The 24,971-nt window shown below is 38.9% G+C and overlaps 1 protein-coding gene across 6 annotated transcripts in view; it reads left to right on the forward strand.

Moving 5' to 3' along the window:
* Positions 1-24,971, forward strand: part of syt7a (synaptotagmin VIIa) — a 452,949-nt gene that overhangs the window by 401,745 nt on the left and 26,233 nt on the right. For all 6 annotated transcript variants that reach the window (XM_052029168.1, XM_052029172.1, XM_052029170.1 and 3 more), the window contains one exon: positions 24,111-24,375. In XM_052029168.1, the coding sequence (XP_051885128.1) occupies positions 24,111-24,375 (265 nt within the window). The remainder of the gene's footprint in view (positions 1-24,110; positions 24,376-24,971) is intronic.

A 24,971-nucleotide genomic window follows, 5' to 3' on the forward strand; every position in this document is an offset into this window, starting at 1 on the left:
AAATATAAGATTCTGAGAAGAATTCACAGAGTGACTAATGAATGGCTGTTTCCTTAGGTTGGAGAATCCAAAACTAGAGGGCACTTAGGAATGAGCTGAGTAAAATTTACTGACTTAATGGAACGTGAATCTTTGAAATTCTCAACTCCAGATGAGCTCAGTCATTGAGCATCTAGAACTCGAGACATTGAGTCAAGGGGTTGAGCAGGAATGTTGACTTGAGGAAGTTGAACTGGAGGATCAACCATGATCTTTTTGAATGACAGACCATACTCATGGAACAACATTGCTTGGCAACATTTCTTATTTTCTAATACAGAGCCTTGAGGCATTCCACTTGCTGATTTTCCACCTGATCTAGCTCGTCCAACACGTACACATTGTTTCTCTCCTCTAGGCACTTTCTTATCTATTTAAGATTCACTTTGAATCCCCACAGCTTTTAATGTAACCAGAAAAAGAAATACTTGCATTCCCAATCTCAGGATGTTCCAAAGAGTCATGCAGCAAACTCAGTAAATTTTGGTCACCGTGTAACTTTTGGCAATGCAGAATAATATAGTTTTATTCTCCATTGGCTTTCATGTGAAATCGGGTCAGAAAATGTGTGAGGTTTTAATTTATAGGTTGGGTTTTCTATACTTTGAGTTATTTCATGGTTACTGTTGATGTGATGATACTGAAAATCCTGCTGATGGATATATCCACTTATATTACACAAAGATCGAATAGTTTGTGTCTCTTAACGATATATTGAATTAACATGGCAAATTATGGGGAGATGTTCCTTGTTTTGAACAATTTTTATTATGCTTTGTTAACAGTCCATCAAGATGAATCAAACAGATAGGAGATATTTCTGAGGTGAGAATAGATTGAATGAGAGCTAGGCAGGTAGAAAATTGTCCTGACTTTCAGTTTGAAGGTGCTGAGAGATTGTAAGTGCTTGGTCTCATCTGAAAGGCCCCATTTAGATGCAAGCCTGAAACCACTGGGATACGTCAGCTGACTGGTGGGTGGGAATAGCGATGGTCACCAGCGAGTCACTATCAGGGACGGAAGAATAGTCCTGAGAAAACCTGTAAGTCACAAGGATTGGATTTTGGATAGTTCACATGATGATCAGGTGACAAAAGAGGCTCAAAGATTTGCCTTTCTCTCCAAGCCCAAGAAAAGTATTTTTTTAAAAAAACCCACAATTTAAGCTTTTGTTTTCTCCACAATTCACCAATGATAACTAGATCATAAAAGCATTAATGAAGTGCATACAGTACCTGTATGTGCTCTGTTGGGAAAATGAGATAAATATAATTGATTGCTAATTTATCAACTTTGGTCAATTTCTCCTTGCTGAATTTTAAGACCTGGAGGCTTGTTGATGAAATATTTTTCTTTATGACTGGTAATTCTACTGATTTATTCCCACTGGCACAGAGAGTTTTTCAGAGATTTATTGGCAGAAGGAAGCTCATGTGAGGCTACATTTAGAGTGTTTTTTTTATTCAGTGACAGGATGTGGATTTTGCTGGCAAGCCTAGTGTTTTTTTTCAATCTCTGATAGCGCTTTTACAAGAAGCAGTTAAATGTCAGCCACATTGCTGGGTCTGGAGTGACACAAAGGTCAGATGGCAACTTCCCTACCCCAAATGATAGAGGCATGATAATCGTCAACATGAGTTTTTACAAGAGTCTGATAGAGGCATGATTATCATTGCTATTTGGTTTTTTTTGGGTAATTCCAGATGACTTTGTATATTAATGTGTATTTTATGTTCATATATATTTTTAAAGCTGATATAGAGAGGCTATATAGGTAATCAAGAAGTGTAAGGCTACCTCGGGTAGAGGGGAGTGCAGAGTTGAGGATACGATCAGGTTAGCCATGATCTTATTAAATGGTGGAGCAGGTTTGAGGGGTCAAATGGCCTCCTCCTGCACCTAATTCATTTCATAAAATGTAAGTGCATGCATTTCAATATTTTATTGAGTTAATAGTCAGGCTAAATTTCTGTCAATTGAAGTGATTTTCTTTGATTACAATGAATTACATGGGACATACAGAACAGAACTAGGCCACTTGACCCAACCAGTCCATGCTGGCTTTTTTTTTGCTCCTCTTGAACCTCTACCCATCTTTCCTCTCTAAATCTATCAAAGTAATCCTCTTTTCCCTTTTCCTTCATAAGCTTGGGCAAGCCTCCCCTAAAGCACATCCATACTATTCCCTCCAACCACTCCCTATGTCAGTGAGTTCCATGTTCTCACTGTTGTTTAGGTATTAGAGTTCTTTCTGCATTCCCCAACAGATTTCTTAGTAAGTATCTTATCATGATGGCCTTTAGATTAGTTATACTCTGCTGCACAAACAGAAACATCCTCTCCGTATTCACTCTATCAGAAAAGTTAATCATTTTAAAGGCCTCTATTAGGTCACCCTTCATGCTTCTCAAATGAAAAGAGATTGTGGAGAAGAGCAGGGGAGTACTGAATCACTGAAAGCAACTTTGGGACTTTACAATTAAACAATGGATGTGTGGAAATATAAATTTTGCTGCCTGTTTCACTACATAAAGATGGTAAGTGCCAATTACCTTGCTATCATGCATTTGTGCAATACAGGCTGCAGAATTTTACCAGAAAGGGATAATAAGTAGAAAAGTGATAATGTGGAGGGTGGCACAGTCCTGTTGCAGATAGAGCTGCTGCCTCACAGCTCAAGTGACCCAGGTTCAATCCTGACCTCTGGCGCTGACTGTGTCGAGTTTGCGTTTTCTCCCTGTGACTGCATGGGTTTTCTCCAGGTGTTCTGATCTCCTCCCACATCCTAAAAATGAGCAGGTTGGTGGGTTAATGGGTAACTGCAAATTGCCCCTGGGTGTAAGAGGGTGATACGAAAATTGGTGGAGGGTAGGGGTGAGGTTAATGTACAAGTGAGAGTGAATAGGTTATAGGGAAGAAAGTGTGGACTGATGGAATTGCTCTGAAAACCAGAAAAAACTTGAATGGCCTCCTCCAAATCATAACGAGAAATATGAGATATAAGAAATATATTTCAGCAGAAAATTCAAATCACCAAGTAGAAATACCTCTTTTTATGCAGTCCTTTGGGACTGAAGATGACTTGCTTCAGGTCTTGTGGGTTCTGGGGTGGCTGATGAGGCCAATGCAGTCTCTTCCACAGACTGGGCAGGAGGTGGCTGACAAGGAGGGTGGGTGGGTAGCTTGTGAAATGGTACCCTCCTTTGGCAGTTTACAAAGGTCTCCTGTGTGCTCCCAACATGTGGCCTCGAAGGCCCTCAATACCATCCAGAATGCTGCTGCTCCTTTTTGAATGGTTGTGGGCCAAAGAGGTACCCAAGAGTCTGCACTTCTTCCAGAAAGCTTTGAGCATATCCTCAAATCATTTTCCTTGTCCACCTTGTTAACTCCTCCCATGACAGAGCTCAGAATAGAGCATCCACTTTAGGAGTCTGGTGTCGGGCATGCATGGCCTGCCCAATGTAGTCAGCTGTGAGTAACTTGGCCTGGGGTTGTTAGCCCGGGAGAGTTGGTTCAGTTATCCTTCCAGCGAATTTGGAGATAGTGTTGGTGGTATTTTTCATGATTGTGCATGCTCAGAGGCTTAGCTCCATGACATTGTCAACGCATTACCGAAGTCTATGAGAGGATGTGCCTTGCACTCAATATCCAATGTACAACAGCATAGCCTATGGTCCATTGCCGAAAAGAGTATTTGAAGATGAGGACCACAAACCTGTCACAAAACTCTGGGCAGCAATGATCTCTGCCCTCCTATGTGCTTCTGAGGGTTATGCTCTAATTCCACAGATTTTCACTTTAACTTGGTCTCCTGTGCAGGTAGGAGGCTTACCTTGTAGAACTTGACTGGGTCCTTCATTAAATCTGCTGATTGGATTTGATTTTGTAGTTAGATTGTTACTAAGTGAATAAGTTGTTCAAGCTCTCCCATCAGTTGAACAGAGCACAAATAGTCTCAACAAGAAGCAACTCAACCTATTAAGTTTCCAATTTCACCATGAACAACATATTATGTTCAACTTGAAAATTGGCCTAACCTTGCAAGAAAGAAAAATTCTGCATTTGAATTTAGGGGGCAGCTCCTCCAGCTGCTTAAGTAAATAGTCATCGTATATTAATATTAAATGCTTTACTGTGACATTATTGAAAAATCCATTACCACATTTCAGTGCAAATGTTTATTGCCAAACCACCCATCCATCCTCAGTGTTGTGATAGATTGTGGCCTTTTGCTCTTTGAAAAATGCAGTAAAATACTATCAGACCTATCAATGGTGAAAACACAATATATTTTTCAGTCCGTGAAGAAGCAAGAGATTTTCAGAAAATCTTATGGCACTGATCAGAACACCTGCAATTATATTGATTTTCAATTTAAATTATTGTGAACCTGTAAGGATGAGAAAGGTAGGAAGTCATTGGTGGCTACCTGTGAAGTGCAAAGTTTACAGAATTTCCACAATTTGCAAACTCTAGTGAAACAAGTGTCAAATTAAACACTAAATATTTCTGTTGTAGGACAAGACAACCACCCAGACCCTCTGATCTTGCCCTTGTGGTAAAAGAAAAGGTGTGACAGGTCATCCCTAGGTTATGGCAGGGTTCCGCTCCTGTGCACTGTTCACCACCTGAACAGTTTTCGAGTCAGAAGTGTGGGGGCGATCTGAGATCCCACCTGGCAGGAGATGCCTGCTGTCCCACAGCAGCCAGCAAATTCATCCTGCCAGTCTCCCAAACGCCAGTTTGTATATACAGGCTGTACATGAGCTGGCGAGGATCTGTGTTAAAAGGCCTATTATTTTGTTCCACTTAAGCAGTTTTTCATGATAGCAAACCAAATTATTTTGAGTTTGTGTGATATACAATGTAAAAGAGTTTTTTGATCAACATTGGTAATTGATTTAGTATTGTCACATTTACCAAGGTACAGTGAAAAATTTTGTTTTGCATGCCATCCATGCCGATCATTTCACAACATCAGTACATCGAGGCATACAAGACATGATACATATGTAAAGCCTTTGAAGCTGATTTTTTTTACTGTCTCACAGTCAGGGTTTGCCATTTCCCAGAGTATTATAAAGAATCAAAATAGCTACTAAGAGAAGTATTGCAGGTTTTACGTGTTCAGTATCCATTTTGTGGGGCCCAGCAGGTGAAACCAGGAATGTTCTCATCCAAGAAAGGTTCAAGCATGTAAATGGGATGTGAATAACATTGGGAAGATATCCATTACCTTCCAGGTAATTTTCTTGCCTTTTCTGGGTTATAGCCACTGAGTCAATATTGCTAGAACCTTGGGACTGGATGATCTGCAAAGAAGCAGCTCGAGGTTTCAGAGAGTTCCATGAGTTAACATTTTCAAGGCAACAAAGTGGCAGTCTGAGATGGCAACAGGATTCCCATGGTTGTCACATAAAGCTAGCGCGTGATGAACTTTATCACCTTTGCTCTTCAGCATGTGCACTGCTTCTAGAGTTATATATTTGCTTGGCGCTCTCCCAATATTTGATGTTAGCCGAACCAAGAAAGCCAATTGGGCTGTTGAAGTCATCAGGCTGGTAGAAAACTTGGGTTGAGGAGAGGAAAATCTGACCCCTCAAGATTATGCCAAGAGTAGGATGAGGAAGGAAAGAAGGAAGCTTGAGTGGAGCATAAAAGCCATAGAGGATTAGTTGGGCCGAACGGTCTGTCTCTGTGCATTGCATGGAGTGATGGTATCAACTGAGGGAAGTGGGGCAGCGGTGGATTTAACTTCCCTCCTCTACTTGCAAATTTTAGAAAAGAAATTGTTCTGAGTCCATATGGAAGAATATCTATTGTATAGAAGATGGTCCTCGTTCTAACTTGCTTGAATTTGATGACTTGAAACTGCTGCCTGATAAATCAGCTGCCAATTCCCTTTGACTAAAGCTATAAGTGTGCATTACATTGCACAGTTGAGAGAGATGAATGGAATTGATATGAGCAACAGTCACATTTAAAATTCACGTTCACTGAACAGAATATATTTCCATGGCATGTTCAGTTAATTACATAATTTCTAATTAAACCCTGATTGTGTTGATGCAGATGCTGTTCTGTGTTTTGCCTCATTAAAATAAAAAGGGGACTTGGAATCACCCAATTGGGAGTGGAGCTGTTGTGTTTAATGTTTGAAGAGCAAGCACTGTATCAGGAAAGCCATTGATATTCTGTGTGTGAGCTAGTAAATTGATCCCAGTATAATTCTCAGTGGGTCACTTTATATTGGATCGGTCAAGGTTGACTAATCAGAAGCAGTTTGCCCTTGCCCAGAGCTCTGTGAATTATGCAACACGTTAGTTCAATGAGTTACATAATCTGATGCATTACTGAGCAGAAATAAAATATCATTACAGTAATGCGGTTTGTTCTGATGCCAAATTCAATGAGCTTTATAAATTCATTATGTATTTTCTTTTATCTGCATGCGCAGTATATATTTTTCCTATGAATTTTGCTTTTGAATTTATAGAGAGGGTAGAGTAACATGAGTTGCTGTGGCGTGTGATAATGTCTGTTGGTTTAAATCGACATATATTAATTGAGGTTTTTGTAACTCATCTGCTTGTCTTGGATCCTTGCAATTCAATTAACCTCTATCCTTTGTTATTCATTGATATCTCCATTTCTATGTGCATCAGTTAACTTTACACTTAATTTAAAGAAAATGTTGTTTGCTGTAAATTAGCTGGGCATGAACAATCCTTCCATTTGGAAGCTCCAGATCCACCATGTGTTCTGATTGCCTTTGTTAAGGATAGTCCCAATGAGTGTGCTGTCACTGGGGATTATTTTGGGGATACTTCAGAAAGTTAGCAGAATAAATAAAACTTATTTATTACTTTCTCATATGCCTTAATGTACGCAAAACCATGCTTATGAAGGGCATTTATGAAAACAGGCAAGAAGATTGTTCTATAATGAACACAACTGTTAAGTAGTCAGAAATTGAGGATTTTTCAGGCATGAATACAAGAATATTTGCCTCAAAATTTGTTTGCGTAGCAATGCTCATGTAAGCGTTGGGAAGTCAATGTTTCTTGAGGTGTTGCAAAGTCCATTTGAGTAACTGTTTCATAGGATGTGCACAAAGCGATGTCAGTCATTATGTAACCCTCATTTAGAATATGACCAAAAAGGACGAGTCACATGGTCAGAGCACAAGCATGCTATTTCAGTGTTGCAACCCGTGCAGCAGTGCAATTTAAAGCGACATGCACATTTGTACAAACGTCAGCAGGCTGAATACTGATACTGAGTCCTGACCCTTGTGGATACAATGACTTTGGGTGAGCTCCACAGTCATCTGCACAGTCAAACCTCCTTAACAAGCATGCTGCTGTGGTGGTCCAACTGATGTGCTGCATGAGCTGGAGCTGGGGCACAGGCATCAAAACAGAACAGAGCAGATTTGAAGGGCCGAATGGCCTACTTCTGTTCCATTGTCTTGTGATCTTGTGAACAGATGTGCCCACGGACCCAGAGGGAGAGGGCTATCAACCTCTCCGGAGCCAAGGTTTTCAGAATCAAAGGTGACAGTGATCTAAGACCTACAGTGGAAGGAGCTCCAGCCTCTGACCCTCACCTGTAACCCGTCATGGAGATTTTCTAATCTGCAACTAAACTGCAGCAAGGGTAAACTAATCTCTCTCCCCTCCTGGAGACACAAAGGACAGCAGATGCTGGAATCTGGAGCAACACACAAGATGCTGGGGGAACTCAGCAAATCAAGTAGCATCTGTGGAGGGGTGTGGACAGTTGACATTTTGGGTCGAGACCCTTCATCTGGAATGAAAGTTAGATGGGAGATGGCCAGTATAAAAAGGTGAAGGGAAGGGGTGGAGCAAGAGCTGGCAGGTGATAGGTGGATCTAGGTGAGGAGGGGTGATAGGCAGATGGAGGAGAGTTGGGAATAGTGACAGATGCTGGGAGGTGATGGGTGGAGTTGACAAGGGGCTGAAGATGATGGAATCTGATAGGAGAGGAAGGTGGAGGATGGAATCAAGTGAGGGAGGTGGGGAGGGCAGATGGGAAGAATGGGGGAGGGGACCCAGTGGGAGGAGTGTGTGGGTGATGGGCAGATGGAGTGGGTGGAGGGGTGGGGAAGAAATGGGGTGATGGGGGGGCTGGGGTGGGTGTAGGAGGAACTGGGGTAGATCAGGAGGAGAGAGAAGAGACAGAGGGGGAGCAGTTTACTGGAGGTTGGAGAATTCAATGTTCCTGCCATCGTGTTGTAGACTACCCAGGCAGAATATGAGGTGCTATTCCTCAAGTTTGCATTTAGCCTCACCCTGGCAGTGGAGGAGGCTGAGGACAGACATGTTGGTGTGGGAATGGGGAAGAGAATCAACATGGCTTGCAACTAGAAACTCCCGAAGGCCGTGGTGGACAGAGTGCTGGTGCCCGGCACAGTGATCACCAGGACTGGGCCTGGTCTCACCGATGTGGAGGAAGCCGGATGCAAAAAACGAGGCCAGAGGATTTGCATGTAAATGTCCACCTCACCTGGAAGGGCTGTTTAGGGCCCTTGATAATTGTGAGGGAGGAGATTTAGGGGCACGTGTTACATCTCCTATGACTACAGGGGAAAGTGCCTGGGGAGGGGGAGGGATAGGTGGGGATGGATGAGCAGGCCAGGGAGTCATGAAGAGAGTGATCCCTGCGGAAAGCAGAAAGGGGTGGAGAGGGGAAGATAGGCCCTAATTCCATATTTGACCCCAAAATGAACTTCCCACCCCATATTTGTGCCACAGCTGAGACTATTGTTTTTCCCTTCAAATGTTCCTCAACTGCTCCAGGCTTGGGGCATCTGCTTAAACTTTCACCAATGCCTTTGTTGTTTCTAAATTGACTATTCCAATATCATCTTATTGGCCTCCCGCATTCTATAGCTGTAAACTTCTGATCGTCCAAGTCAAAATTGCCTGTGTGTCTTAACTCAGTCATGTTTACATTTTACCTTTCTTCCTGTATTTTCAGAATATCTTGGTCATTGAAGTAGGTTTTTTTGTAGCGTCAAAGTGGAATGAAAGGCAGAATGCCGGCTAAGCATTGCCTTGATGCTTTCACATAACACTCTCATCTTTGTTTACAGATCTTTTTCTGGCCTTACCTCTTCATATCTCTCTTGAAATATCTGAAAATCCCTTCCTGAATCTCGCTGGCTCTCTCACTCTCATTCTACCTGCTACTGAGATGCTGCTCAATGAATGAAGGACAAACAGCCTATTGTGCCAGCATTTTGTCTTTGAAATGGATATCCAATTAATCCCATTGACTTTGTCTATTTCCATACCCTAGCATGTTTTCCTTTCCAAGTTTTGGTACAATTACCCTTTGAAAGTTATAGATACTTATGGTTCAAGACTTACAGATGGGGCCAATGAAACTTCAATAAATCACATTAAATTTACTTACCCTCTCACCTTTCAATCTCGCATAAGACTAAATCCTAATTTCTATTCATCTTTCTGCTGTCACTGTGCCCAAGAGTGCTCCTAATTTCAGTTTCTTTCTTACTTTTGGATACAAGATCAAGCTGAACACTTAATAATTTTGTAGCTATGGCGACACACATAGAACAGAGAAAAGTACAGCCCTTCAGCCCGGCATTTTGTGCCGACCATGATGCTGATCTAAACTTACCCTATCTGCCTGCACATGGTCCATGTCCCTCTATTCCCTGCCTGTTCATGTGTCTGTCTAAATGACTCTTCAATGTCACTATTGCATCTACTGCCTCCCCTGGCATTATGTTCCAGGCACTTACCACTCTCTGTTTAAAAAAAAACAACCTGCCTCCCAAATCTCCTTTTAAACTTTCCTCTTCTCACCTTAAACATGCCCTGTGGTATTGACTTTTCCACCTGGGAAAAAGACTTTGACTTTCTACTATCTATACATCCCATGATTTTATGTACTTCTATCGGGTCATCCCTCAGCCTCCGACACTCCAGAGAAATCAGCCCAAGTTTGTCTAACCTCTCCTTGTAGCTAATGCACTCCAATCTAGTCAACATGCTGGTGAACCTCTTCCATACCCTCTCCAAAGCCTCCGCATTCTTCCTATATCATGGCGACGAGAACCCCAAATGTGGCCTAAAAAAGTCTTATACAGCTGCAACGTGACTTCCCAACTTTTATACTCTAAAACACATTGGCCAAGAATAAGCCATGCCTTGTCAATAGCTAATAGTTAATCTGAACATCTAGTTCCATACTCAATCAATTACTTGCTCCATTTTTAAAGTATCAAAGGAACGCATTCAAACAACTATTGAACATTTTGACACTGACATCTCAGTCACTGTCACTCACTCCACGTCCCACATTGTTCAAGCCTTCAGCACACGAATGGCTTCTTGCAGCTTTGAATGCCAATTTCCACTACTCTAGCTTGTACATGTATTTATCATGACAATCTTGTAATTAATTAATTATGAAAATTTAGAGGATGTTGCCTTCCTTCCCAATATTCAATGTGTATATTTGTTTACAGTGTAAAATAAGTATTTCTTCAGTGTAACATATTGTGTGTTTGTATTGATTAGGTGTGAAGGAAATGTATGTGGATCTTGATTATTTCCTCAGCAAAAATTCTACACCTTGGGGTCCTGCCTTCCCTACTTCATTTTAGTTCCTTTCCATTATAGTTGTGTTGTTTACCACTCGAAAGCTACATCTTATTGTTTTTCTATTTAATAGCATTGCACATCAAGGGATACATCAACAGTTCTATATATAGAGTACTGCACATGAGACAGATTCTCTTGAAATCACTTTGAAGCTGAAAATGGTAGAGCTCTCTCTGTGCACATATTCAAGCATTTTCTTTTGGGGCTGCATTGTAGGAAAGGCAGCAAACATTTTATGCAGAGCAACGTTCCAGCAGCAGGAATCTGATTTTGTTTTTAAATATAAATACTGGCCAGGACACTAAAAGCTGTGTTTTTCTTTGAAATAATGTCCACAAAGCTCTTGTGTCTCTCTGATGCCTCAGTTTAACAACTCATTTGAAATTCAGTGTTTGTTCCATATTGCTATGCATTCAAATTCTAGAATGGAGTTTGATCCACAATCTTTTAATCTAGAAACCATAAACACTATTACTGAAGCCACTCAAGTTTATTTGACTGAAAGATTACATTTTTGGGAGATTATAGTTTAGGCTTTTCAAAAATTATGCAAACAACTTGCTGACACATTTACCTTTTCTGCTCTCTAATCTTGGCAGGGTAGAGAAGATGAAATTTAACAACTAGTTCTCTTGTGATGTATTGCTCTATTTCTGACAGATGATTGTATTACAAATATTGGCAAAATTCAAATAATAATTAGTCATGTTTATGAGCAACAGATGGCAGAGGGGAAATCATGTATCTATATTTTTATTAAAATTAGCACTTGGAGACAGCAGTGGTCGGCTAAATACTGTGCCCATTTGGCTATTTACTTTACTGAAGATTATTCTGAGATTGTGTTCTCTATACTTAAACTCCCACTCATCCTTCAAGGTTTAATTATAATTAACAAAGGTATCAGTTGTTTAATTAAATGTGTTGTTATTTCTGAAGTAGTTGTTCATAAAATGATTCAAGAAATATATCTCAAAAATATGCTGACCTTGAATGTGCAGGGATAGTGATGCAACAGCACCAATTCACTCGTACTTAGAAGGGTGCATTTTGAGGACAGATTTGATAACTTAATGGAGGTATTTAAAATGGAAAGGGATTTGAAGTGATAGAAGCAGGGGAACCACTTCCTCTGGTATGTGAATCCAACACAGTAGAGCATCATTTTAAAAATGGCATGTAAAGATCTGCATTGAAAATACAAGAGCTTAAAAAATATTTTACAAATATCCGAATAAAAGGATTACCTCATGCGGACTGAGAGTAGTAAATAGTGAAATAAAAACAGCAAATGCTGGAAGCACTCAGCAGGTCAGGCAACGTGTGGAAAAAGAAACAGTTCATGTTTCAGAACAAAGACCCTTCATCAGATCTGGGAAAGGCAGAAAGTTTTAAGTTACAGAGAGGATGGGGAGTGATGGATTGATATTTAATGTACTTTATACTGAAATATTGCTTTGAATTTAAGCTCAGTTCACAATTAACTTTGAGAAACACCATTACTAATTGGGATATCTGGTGAATCAACTGCTTCAGAATTGTGCATGCTCAGACCTTTATCCACTACCAAAAATGTTAGGAAATTGATAACCTTGCTAATAATTGTTAGTAACCTTGTTAATAAATATTCTAGATCTAAGTCTTTACTTACCAAGGGAATTCAGAAGAAATATCTTTACCCAATGACTGGTGAGAATGTAGAACTTGCTACTGTTGAAATAAATAACATCAATACATTTAAGCAGGAGCTGACAAACATACTGTATGAAGGAGGAGGGAATAGAGGATTATGCTGATTGATTTAGATAGGGAAAGACATGAGAAGAGTTGAGTGGATCATAAACACTGGTGTGGACTGGACATCCAAATCACCTGTTCCTGTGCCATATATCCCATAGTTTACAATTGATCTTATCTACAGTCCACCTTTGAGAAACTAGCAAGGGAATATCTATTTAAGATCAAGTAGTGTAATTAGACAAGATCAATTAGTAATCTTATCACAAAGATACTCTGGGGAAGTGATCACAATATAATAGAATATCATATTGATTTACTAAGAAATTAAACTGACATTTTAGTGCACTACAGAGTCTGTAGCCTAACTATGTTGGCCAGAGGGGTAAACTCATCAATGTATGACAAACTGTGCCATACCTGGATTGTATGTGCTTTTGAGGCTGGAAATGGAAAAGTGCTCCACTCTCAAAAAATGTTTCCTTGTTTCACAAGAATTACCCCAGTTCAATTACGTTACAATTGAAATCATTTGGTGACAAGTTTTATCAATTTTTATTAAAATAGAAAATAATAGTTTATGATTTTCTTTTTATGCAAAAACAAGAATATAAGTAACAGCAGCAAAGTAGGTTTTGAAAGCAAACTTGGCATATCTGCAGCAAATAGTTAGGGCCCAGGGTTTGACTTTAATGCTAATTTTCACTCTCTTTGTACAATACCAAATCAGAGTCATGTACCAGATTTTCAAGCATAATCTTTGTTTTGGTCATCAGCCTTAATGGGCAGAAATGCCAGTGTTGGATGGATGTTGATGCATGTACCTTATTTCCAAAAGTATGTTCCCAGCAAGAAAACTAAGTGTGGAATAAGTGAAAGAATAAGATTTAATCTCACATTTGCTCTTTGTGATCATCTGTTTTCCAGGAACCAACACAATGTTGGCTGAGCTCTGTCTATTTTGAATGTCGTTCCAGACCTATGTATTAAGTCAGATGAGAATTGCTCAGGTCAACACTCTGGTCACAACTCATTTTTTACAAACCTGGGAAAAAGTGTGTCACAGCTGAAGTAATATTGCTCCATGTCTCACATTTAATAGGGTTCCATTTATAAATCAATTCCTTGCAGTGGCTTTTAAACTTGAAATTCCACTTAAGTGCTCTACTGCTTTTTATATAATGAGCCAGGGTTCCAGATCATGGTTACAAATTGAACAAAAATAAGATGGAAAATAGTCTAAAATGTGTAATAAATCTATTTCTACGATTACACAGCTTTTAAAATGTTTACCTTAAGTGCACATTTTTGCTCTGTCATTAGAGATGAGTTAAGTTCCACTAGATGCAGTTGAATTGATGTAAAATTGTGTAATGTTTTAAGCAGTTAAAAGTAATGATCGCAGTAATATAATAGTGAGAGTGTGGTATATTGTTACTGAAACTGGTGTCAAAGGCAAGAGCAATAATTGTAAGTTCAGGAATTCCAAGCAAAGCACATTTTAATATCTCTCAACTTGCTTATTAGTCATAAATATAAGAGACTTCAGGAATAATTTTCCTATCAAAAACAACAGTGGCCAGTGGTGCTCACTGTTCCTCATGCACGAAGGTGCAAGAGTTACGTGCTAGTGGTACACGTCTGGTTATACTTAAAGCCACTCTATTGTACCACAGACAGGAAGTAAATGTGTTCAAGGGTAATAACTAAAGCAAAGTACTGCAGATGCTGGAGGTCTGAAATAAAAACAGGAAATGCTGAAAATACTTAGTAAGTCAGGAAGCCTCTGTAGAGAGAGAAAAACAGTTAATTTTTTCAGATCAATCATCTTTTATCAGAATGGTGAAAGATCCAAATGAAATTTCATCAAGCTGAAATATTAACTGTTTTCTCTCCACCACTGAACTTCCGTGGTACTGAAATTGACTATTACAAATAGGACTACATATTTTCATTCTACTGGAAATTTTCTTTTTACTTTCAGTTTTTCCTTTTTTTTATCTTTTGCTGTTAATCCATTATTTTCCATTTTGCTTCTATTTCTGTACCTGGTTTGGCATTTGATTCACACTCATTAATTGCACTTTCTTCTCAGTCCATATGCTATTACTTTTGAAACTCTTCAATTTTTTTTTACTTCCTGACTTCTGGCCTGTCAATTCTTTGGTCTGATTACTGCTCAGGCAGCATGATGACACTGCTGCTGCTGGTTATCACTGATCTCTCACTGAAGTGCTCCAATGACTGATAGGAAACCCACATTACAGCCCTTTGAAGTTTTACGCTTAGGTGTCTTCAAGGTCAGCAGCAAGCACCATTGCCAGTGAGAAAGTCCCTGTTATTAGACTAGAGTGTGATCTATTAACTATTGAAAGAAAAGAATTGAGTAAATACTTGCAGTAGTTCAGGAGCAGTAGAGAAAGTACTTTATCTGTCAGCATTTATTCAATTAAACACAGCTCACTTTATTAGTCATTTTTGTCCAGCAGGATTAGGAAGTTTCTTGGAATTGAAACTCTGCTCTTGTTTGAACCCGTATAACAATCTTGGCTTCAGGACCTTCCTTCACTGACATTGGTTGTTAAATTGGAATTGATTGGAGTTTGATGCTGAGTTAAACATGCAGTCACTACATACTTTTGTAACCAGAGTCAAGCTCAGACTCTGGGCATTGAATGCATGGTGCAGAAACAGTCTATTCAGCACAATTAGTCTGTGTTGTTTTTAACACTCCTCTCATTTATTCCATCTTGCTAATGACCCTCACCTCCCACAACTCCCCTGACCTTCCATCTCCTTTTCCCTCTTGAATGTATCAAGCCTTAAATATCTTAGTGCTATCTGCTTGAACTGTTCACGTGAAGTGTGTTTCAGAATAGCCATTCTCAATATAAATAAAAATGCCTCCAAATTCTTTACTTGACCTGTCAATAGCCAATGTATTTATTCCTTATTCTGGATGTCCACAAATTTCTTCACATTAACATAATTGATTTAATGCTTTCTGAACAAAACCCCAGTTACTCTTTTCTATGCCAGTGTAAAAGCCACAATCTGTTTAGTTTTCCCTGAGAGTTTCATCTAATGAGTCAGGAAATACCATTTTAAATCTTTTCTACATTTTTCTCATTATTTCAAAATCCTTTTTGCCTTCTTTTCAAGATCATTGTTCTGTATATTATTCCTAGGTTTGGTCTTACAAACTTATGTGTAAAATAATACTGTTGTATTCTTTTTGAATTGAAACCAGGTATTTTGTTCTTCTTCTTTATGCACTGATTAACATGTTGCTATTTTAGCAATTTTTGCTTTGTAATCATAGAAGTTACAGCTGAGGTCATTTTACCTAACAGGACTTTATCAATAACTTGCTTCATACCAGCCAAATTTCTTTGTTCTTTAACTTCCAAGGAAAGACTTCATATTCCTCAAAATGTACCAACTCATACTGCACTCTATGAATTTAATACCATAAGAACCTGTTTGATATCTTTATGCATTTTGATGCTGTCTTCCACATACTTATCTTTAATCTTACTCTCTGCATTCCAACCTCAGTTTAATCTGCAATAATAATCCTAAATCAACAATTTCTGAGTTCAAATCATTTATGTATCTGGTGAACTGGAGGGGTCCCTTTGGGTCTGTTCTTCCCATTTTCTGTCAGGTCACTTCCCGAACTCCAACTCTATTTTGAAGCAGCTTTCAAAAGATTCGGCCTCCTGACCCTGACTTCACATGGCACATCGCTTGTCATGAATCTTTTGAATGACCTCAATAAAGCCCTAAAAGTGCACATGTGATACCTCCACAGTAATGACTAAAGCTGTTATTCTGTTACTTTTTAAAAAAAATGAATCAATAAGATTGGTGAAACCTGACCTTTCTTTTATAAATCTATGCTGACCATTTTTAAATATTTACTTACCTGATCAACTACGAAAGATATTAATTTTTTTCCCAATGTTAACCTGAAGATAACCCTTTGATCCAACGATCTACAGTTCTCTGAGCTAAAACCAAATCCCATGTTTAAGATGGGAATTGAGTTTTCTATCCATCGATACTCTTAAACCATTCATTTTGTTGTTGATTTAATTTAGCACGGGTTCTAACTAATGTTTCTGCTACCTCCTCCCTAAATGTTTGAGTATCTGTGGATGGATTCCCATTGGAGTTACTAGGAGTACTCAGTCATCTTGCCTGAAATATTTCTCATTTGTGTGTGAATTCAAACATTAGTTGTCAGCAGGTTATTCATCCATGGAGGGGACATGACTGCCAAGGCAATCATGTACATTGTATTGCATTACCGATGGTCTTTCAAAACATAACTATTTAAACAGGGAAATCAAACCTGGGCTAGCTTTGGTTTTCACAGCTGAGTATAATAATGTGTAGGACATTTATCCACTGGATTTCTCTGTGCTCATTTTGTTTCTTTTTGTATGCCTTCTTTTACTCTGCAATAATGGTACAAACATTTGGTCTCGTCAATTCCTTTTGACTTGCTTTCCTACCTGAGTATTAATAGAGACATGAAAGTAAAAATAAAACACAGATACTGGAAATCTGAAATAAAAACAGAAAATGCTGATACACTTAACAGGTCAGTCAGCATCTGTGGAAGGAGAAGCAAAATTAGTGGAGCTCTGTGACCTGAAATGTTAACTCTGTTTCTCTTTTCGTGAATAAAGTCATAGCCAAGGAAGATAGAGCTTTTATGTTATATTTTATTCAAAGAATGGAAGATCCTTTTAAAAGAAGTCAATGATGAATCCCTGTGGGTTAAGGAATTTCTAGGGATGAAGTGTTTTTATATTTTACAGGAAAGCTGTTATGTACTTGAGTTTAGGTTTCCAGCTATAACTGCTTTTGCAAATGAGAATGTGAAATAGCCTACCTGGCACCATAAAATTTTGGAAAAAGTGTAAAATATGGTCAATAGATGCAAGAAAATTCATTTAGAAATCTATCATGACAGCAAAAAATAAACACAACAGGTTTTTCACAACTTATACTCATTAGTAGTGCAACTCCCTTGAAGGCTCAGTTGGTACCTACACAATCTGCCATGGAACTGAAACGTTGAGGCTTGGAGTGAAAATTTCCAAATTTGGTTCTCAGTCCATGGTGTCTTTGCAAGTTCAGTGGAAGGGATACAAAAATATCGACATTTCTTTTTGGGAAGGCCCTGTCTTCATGAGAAAAATTTGATCAAAAGAGATTTTCTAATGAAAAAATACATGATCTATTGAGCTTTTTCTTCTTTTATATTAGATGCCCCAACCACGCCTCCAAATGAAATCTGTATAGCCACCTGTCTTTTATTGGGAATGTGATTGAAATCATTCAGTACCATTCAGCATATGGCAATGTTTAAGAAATCAGTGAAGCAGTTAATTGTGAAAGAAAATTGGGTAAAGCCCCAATAGAATTGAAGTTCCCAATAATATTGCATGTACAAAATATAGTCCCACAAACTGTGGGTCAATATTACTTCAGTCAAAGTATTTTGAGATCTATATTTAAGGCAATTCTACAGATATTTGGAATGAGGTGTCCATTCCAGTTTAGAAGACATTGAGCTGAAGACTGGGATTGGACTGTTGGCCTGTACTTCAGGATCTGCCTTCAGATTCAGTGGCTAAAACACAGGATAAGATTATGACATAAATGCACATATAATGGGGAAGAATACAAATACTGGAAAACTAAAAACAAAAGCCACAAATTCTGGAAATATACAGCAGATCAGTCAATAGAAGGGAAATGTAAGATAAAATTTGAGTCAAGGTGTCTCTTCCCCACTTAAAATTGATGAATAATCAGCTATGGTAAATGTGAGGACAAAATAAGGAGCAACTAATACCAGGAACCCCAGAAAGTTAATGGGCTAAATTCATTGCATTCCCCTTGAGGAAACTAGAATATATAAAGGATGATGGCTTAGTGGACCATGTAGGGTGAACCGGGACCAGGGATAGACAGAGTGAAGGGCCAACTAACAAATGAATGCGTAATGATTGGCCGCGGGGGGAAGTGGGAAGCGCAGGGTGTTTGGAAGTGGACCAGGCAAAGTAAAGAGGCACAGGCTGACAAGCCAGCACACCAGTGAGGGTGAAGCATGAACAAGCTGAGAAGGCAGAGTGAACCACGCTGGGCACAGAGTTGGCAGGTAGCAGGAGAAGTGCAGGATGATCCCGTGTGGATTTGGCAAACTGGGTGTGGACCTGGCATGGTGCAGCTCAAGCGGACCTGAAAGGAATACACAAGTGTGCAACTCAAGTGAACCTGAAAGGGTGATGGCCTAGCAGACTGTGTAGGGTGAACCAGGAGCCGAGTGAGTGAAAGTGGACCACAAACTGTGAAGAGAGCGGGGTCACGGATGCGTGAAGCAGAAACGATGCAAGTAAATTGAATAAGTGTAGATGGTTATAAGGGCGGCGATGGACATGGGCTGAAGATAAGATTTCTTTATTAGTGGCATGTACATCGAAACACGCAGTGAAATGCATCTTTTGCATAGAGTGTTCTGGGGGCAGCCCACAAGTGTCGCCATGCTTCCGGCGCCAACATAGCATGCCCACAGCTTCCTAACCTGTACTTCTTTGGAATGTGGGAGGAAACCGGAGCACCCGGAGGAAACCCACACAGACACGGAGAGAACATACAAGCTCCTTACAGACAGCGGCCAGAATTGAAACCGGGTTGCTGGCGCTGCAATAGCGTTACACTAACCACTACACTATCGCGAGCCGGTTTCTGTGCTGTCTGATGCTGTGACTGTAGTCATAGTGAGACAACAGATGGCTTTTCAAGAGGACTATTTAATGCAAAAAAAGCTAATATAATGCAGTAAAGGAAAGAAATGTTTGAAATACCCAACAGGTCAGACTGCACCTGGGGACAAAGAAGTAAATTAATATTTCAGTATTCTGCGTTTGGGATACAGTAAAAGGCCGTTGCAGAATTAAAAGATGAAAGGTGTTGCAGTAATATATCTGACATTAAAAACAAACTGGTGAAACTAATAGATTGCCAGGATAAAACTAGAAATTGCTGAATGGCATTTAATCAACCATCATGATTGCCACCTTTTTTTAAGAAGTTGTGGCAGAGCAGACGATAATATTCCAGGAACATTGTTATATTTTTAATAAGTAGTGCTCCCTGGTGTTGCTGATATTACTACACACAATCAGACTGTTACTGCTGCAAACAATGATGTCATGAGCCGTGATGACCTCAGTGATTGTGTATTGTACTCAAGGCTCATAATGATTGACAATTTGAGCAAGCTGTCCCGTCACCTGAGAAACATTTTCATATGGTAATTGAAAAGTGTAGAATTAATTAAACATTAGTTTTCTAAGTTGTGTATTATTTTTGCAGAAGGCATCCTGAAAATGCAAGCAAAGGTTTAAAATGATTGAAAGGTTAAAGGGTGCAATTGTTAACATGAAACATTACCAGTAGTTTCCATCAATGTGTATTAAGAGTCAGGGATGCAAAATATAAGAACAAAAGCATGCTATTTAAATTATATGCATGGCATAGACTGACAGCAGGGTTAAGGAAGTTACTTTGAATATGTGAATGGGATATCAATTTGTATATCATGATTCTAGCTCTATAAATCTTTGAATTTCGAGATATGTGCATTAGGCATTTTGGGTTTTATTGGAAAAGATTTACTATAACATTTACTTTATAAATATTCATAGCGTATCGACATTTTGTCACAGTTTTGTTTATGTTATCTTTCTCCATGCTTTAGCAACAGTGATTGAAATTCAAAACAATTCAGTATGTTTGCAGAGCAATGTTTAAAGTACTATAAGAATGCAAGAGTGTCTTCTTAAAGGTTCAGTATTACTTCCATTAGAATTCAAAATACTTTATTTCCAAAAAGCTGGAGGTTTTACAACTGTTTCCGTCTTTGCTGTCATAGTTCCTAGAACGTTAATAGATAGTTTCATTTTATTCTTTTCTTCCAGTGAGGATTTATTTCATTTTCAGCCTTTATATTAGGATATCTCATTCATGTAATTAGATCAGCCATGTAGTTGCTTTTCCAGTGCTGAAATACCTTTGGAGGACAGTATTGAATATTGCAGAGAAGAAAATTGTTAAACTATTGACCTGTCCATCACAAAATATTGTCATTTCCATCTTGTAGTCCTTGTACAATGGCAGATGAAGTCACGTTGAACATTCATGGTACTCAGAAATATCCTTTGCACATCTTCAGGCACAGTGATTTATGGATTCTAACTAGAGGAGCAATTTGCTTTCCCATTGCTGTGTTGAAGGATAAAACTATAGCACCAATATTTGTTGGCTCAAGGTTGTATCTTCAAGGTTGTTATATCTTTGCCATGATCATAAACACGAAAGTGTCATTGGGAATAAATTTTGCAAAGTATTGCTGATTTAATTGTTTTTTGGCATACAAGAAGCAAAAGATAATGTTTAACCTTGCATTTAATACCTTCTGATTGTTACGTTGTTTGTTTCATTAACATATTTCACTGAAGATAAAAGAATTTTAACAGAATTTTCCTCTATATGAGACAGGGTGTGTACTTTTGTAGGTGATAGCTGGTTTGCAGCATTGCCCAAAGTTTAAATGGAAACACGTTACCATATCTGACTTGTGCAATGAGGCGAGCCTTCTTGTGATCTCTTTGGCGATGAATGGTGGAAGAATATACTTACTTGTCAGCAGCAGTATGGTACATAAATCAGGAATGGGCAATTGTATGAGCAGATTACCGTGATTCCTCATCCATGCTTTCACCATTTGGAGGACTGTATTCCCTAGTCCTCCTCACCGGTGTCCCATCTTCATTTTGCAGACTTGAACAAAAGCTCTGTAGCATCTTTCTCTTCAGCACCAAGTCCAAAACACTTATAATGCTCACCCAATGCTACTCACTTTTAGTGTTCCATCAAGTTTACTTAAGAAGTCCCATCCTTGTTTTCAAATCACATCGCCTATTCAATGGAAAATTTTCAATATCCCTGCATCCCAACTTGCTTTTCCATTATCCTAACTCCAGGTCTTTCTCAGGCATCTCTCGATCCAACTCTGGCTGCCTTATTAAATCTACTAAAAGACAAGGTCTTCGACAAGGATCTTTGTCTCTTTCCCCCAGGAAACCTTTACCTTCTCTGAAGACTTTTGATGTGAAATGTAGCCACACAAGACAGCAAAAGACTAAAATGTGGAACATCCAGGATGTCCAATAGGAAAACAAGATTTGGTATAAACTTCATTGCAATTCAAAACTGACTATACATTAATTATCTCTGTTAATTAATACTTTCAAGGCCTACTTTTTCAGGTTTATTTAGTAAGCTTTCAAATTATATAGAGGATCAGAGAACATGCCTTAATATGTATCTTGTAATTTCTGCACTTGACCAGTTAATTTCTCTTGTCTACTTTTCCTCTCTCCTCTGTTGGAGGTATCCATTCATACTGAGATTTAATTCCATAGGCATCAGCAGCTCCCAAGTGCTTCACCCAAAAATTTCTTGACACATAAACATGAGGAGTGTGATCATCTAATAGATTCTGAGAGATGGAGCTGTCTTTGGTAACAAGTCTTGTTTTCATCTAATAACCAGTTCCTTTTACAACAATGAATTTTATGCACCCTAAAAGTTCTCTTTCACTTATATCAATGGCAATAAGAAGCCACCAGAAACAGATTCACAAGATGGTTACTGCATGGAATGAGGCTATTTGGCCTGTTGAGTTCAGAATAGCTCAATGGAGGGAATCCAGCTCATTCTATTCCACCACCATCCCCACAGCCCTGCAAATTCTTTCCATTCAAATACATGTCCAGCTCCTTTTCAAACACTACAGTTGAACAATTAATAGACATTTGGACAGGTACATGGATAGGAAAGGTTTAGAGGGATATGGGCCAAAAACAGACAAATGGGATTAGCCCAGATAGGCAAATTGGTTGGCATGGATGAGTTGGGCTGAAGGGCCTGTTTCCATGCTGTATAACTCTCTAACTCTATGTTCACAACAACAGTGCATTCCAGAACCCAACCACTGGCTTTGTAGCAAAAAAAAATTCCGTGTCTTTTTTTTGCCAATCACTTTCATTCAATGTCTCCTGATTCTTACCAGTAGGAACCATTTCTCTCAATCTACACTGTTTATATACTTCATGATTTTAAATGCCTCGGTCAGATCTCCTTGCAACTTCTGTTCAAGGCTTTTCCAATCCATCCAATAACTAAATCCTTCATCCCTGGAATCATTTTGATAAGTCTCTTCTGCACTCTCTCCAGAGCCTTAACACTTTTCCCAAAGATTATCACCTACAATCTGTCTGGACCAGCTGATTTATCCACTGTAATTGCAGCTAGCAATTCATCCTTCCTGGCAGTCTTTTCTTGTGCTTTCTCATTGCCTTCATTCTTTACTTCCCCTCTGAAACTTGCTGCAGTCTGTCTGGTTCTCACTTGTGTTAACAACCTGATATCTGGTCTATGCTTTTTTTTTAAATGCCCTATTTTACTCTCTGACACTTTTGGTCATCAAGAGCTTTGACTTTAGCTTCCCCACCCATTCTCTTATGAGAATGTAGCCAGACTGTAGTTGAAACATTTCCACCTTTAAGGCCTCCTATTGTTCAATTACAGTTTTGTTTTCCAAGCTTTCATTCAAGCTTACCTGGGTCAAATCTGTGCTCATCCCATTGAAGTTGACCCTTCTCCAATTGGCTTTGTACTTTGGATTGGGGTCTATATCTTTTTCCACTAAGGACAAGGTTGGATCTTCCTAAATTAACTTGATTTTTATTCCTGTATTTTAGTTTTGTTTTTCTATCTCATGAAAAGACATGTGGTCAAACAAAAGTAACAGTCCTTAGGTCAGTGGCACATTAGACCTGCAATCCAGGGATAGGGTTACAATTGCAGACAAACAGTGGCCATGAAACTACTAGATTCTTATAAAACGTGACTGATGAGTTGGGAGGAATCTGTCATTCTTACCTCACCTGGTCCATGTATGTCTCCCGACACCCCTTAATGAGGTTGACTCATAGCTGCCCTCTGAAAGGACCAAAGAAATTAATAATTTCAAGGCCAGCTGCACCCACATATTGTCATATGCTTTAAACATGAAACATAGTAGTGTAGTGTATATCTATGATACTCAGTTTCTGAGCTCAATGGAATTTTATTTCACCAGTGGATACATGACTGTCGTGAACATGACTGAGGCTGACATTTTCCTCCTTCATTTCCAAGTATGGACATTAGGGACCACAAGTGAATATATGCAATATTACACAATATCATACCAAATGTTCAAATAAGTACCATATGCAATTACAGAAAAACTTTCATATTATACCTTTTACTGTTGTAAAGTGTTCCAAGGTCCCACAATGGAACATAATCCAATAAAATTTGACGTTGACCCATGACAAATTGAGACACATCTGCGATGGAGAGGCTTAGGAAGAAAATTCTTTAAAAAAGGATTTAAATAAATAAACTCTTTCAATATCATACACAGATTCACATGGATACCTTTAAGACCCAACCACAAAGTTAAAACTTAACATGATTCTATAGATGAAAAAGAATTTACTAAATCATTAATTTTCAGGTAAATTTGTATTTTCCCTTTTCTAGCTGTCACCAGGTTCTGAGGATGACCACGAGGGAAGTTCACGCGAGAACCTTGGTCGTATTCAGTTTAGTGTCGGGTACAACTTCCAAGAATCCACCTTCACCGTGAAAATAATGAAGGCTGTGGAACTGCCGGCAAAGGACTTCAGTGGTACCAGTGACCCATTTGTTAAAATCTACTTGCTCCCTGACAAAAAACACAAGTTGGAAACTAAAGTGAAAAGAAAGAATTTAAATCCACATTGGAACGAGACATTTCTTTTTGAAGGTGAGGTTAATTAGTAGATATATGTCGATGTATTTCTCAGTTTATTGTTGATTGTCATTCATCCTCATAAATTATAATGAACAAAGTGCTGGGTAGAATATTGGAATCAATTGATGCTCAAGGCAGCACAGTCCATCTGGACCATGTTTCTTGCGTGTGTTGTGCATGAGTAATACAGCAAGTCGGTCTGATCCCACACAAATCGTTACCTGTGAGCAAGCAAGAATGTATAATATAATCAGAAGGCTCAAGTGAATAATACAGAATATTAATAAATATTCAGGAAGAATTATTGAGAGTTTTTAGTATCTTAATACTGAGAGCTTTACACTTCAATTTGAACATCTCAGCAAAATTATATTTCATATAAACAACTTGCAGTGTGAAGTCTTATCCATGTAATCTCTATCTTACTGTCTTTGTCAAAGGGAGTAGCCACAAAGTTTATGGAGGCTAGATGGCCCAGAGCATTTAGAGCTGTGGATGGATTCACTATGGAGCATCCAGGATGCAGAGAATGTAGTGGAGGGTATGTTTAGTGAGCTGGTCACTCTGCAGCTACAGAAAGAGAGGAGATGGGTGACCATCAGGAAGGG

The sequence above is a fragment of the Pristis pectinata genome, chromosome 14 (genome assembly GCF_009764475.1).
Source record: "Pristis pectinata isolate sPriPec2 chromosome 14, sPriPec2.1.pri, whole genome shotgun sequence".
Lineage (NCBI taxonomy): Eukaryota > Metazoa > Chordata > Chondrichthyes > Rhinopristiformes > Pristidae > Pristis > Pristis pectinata.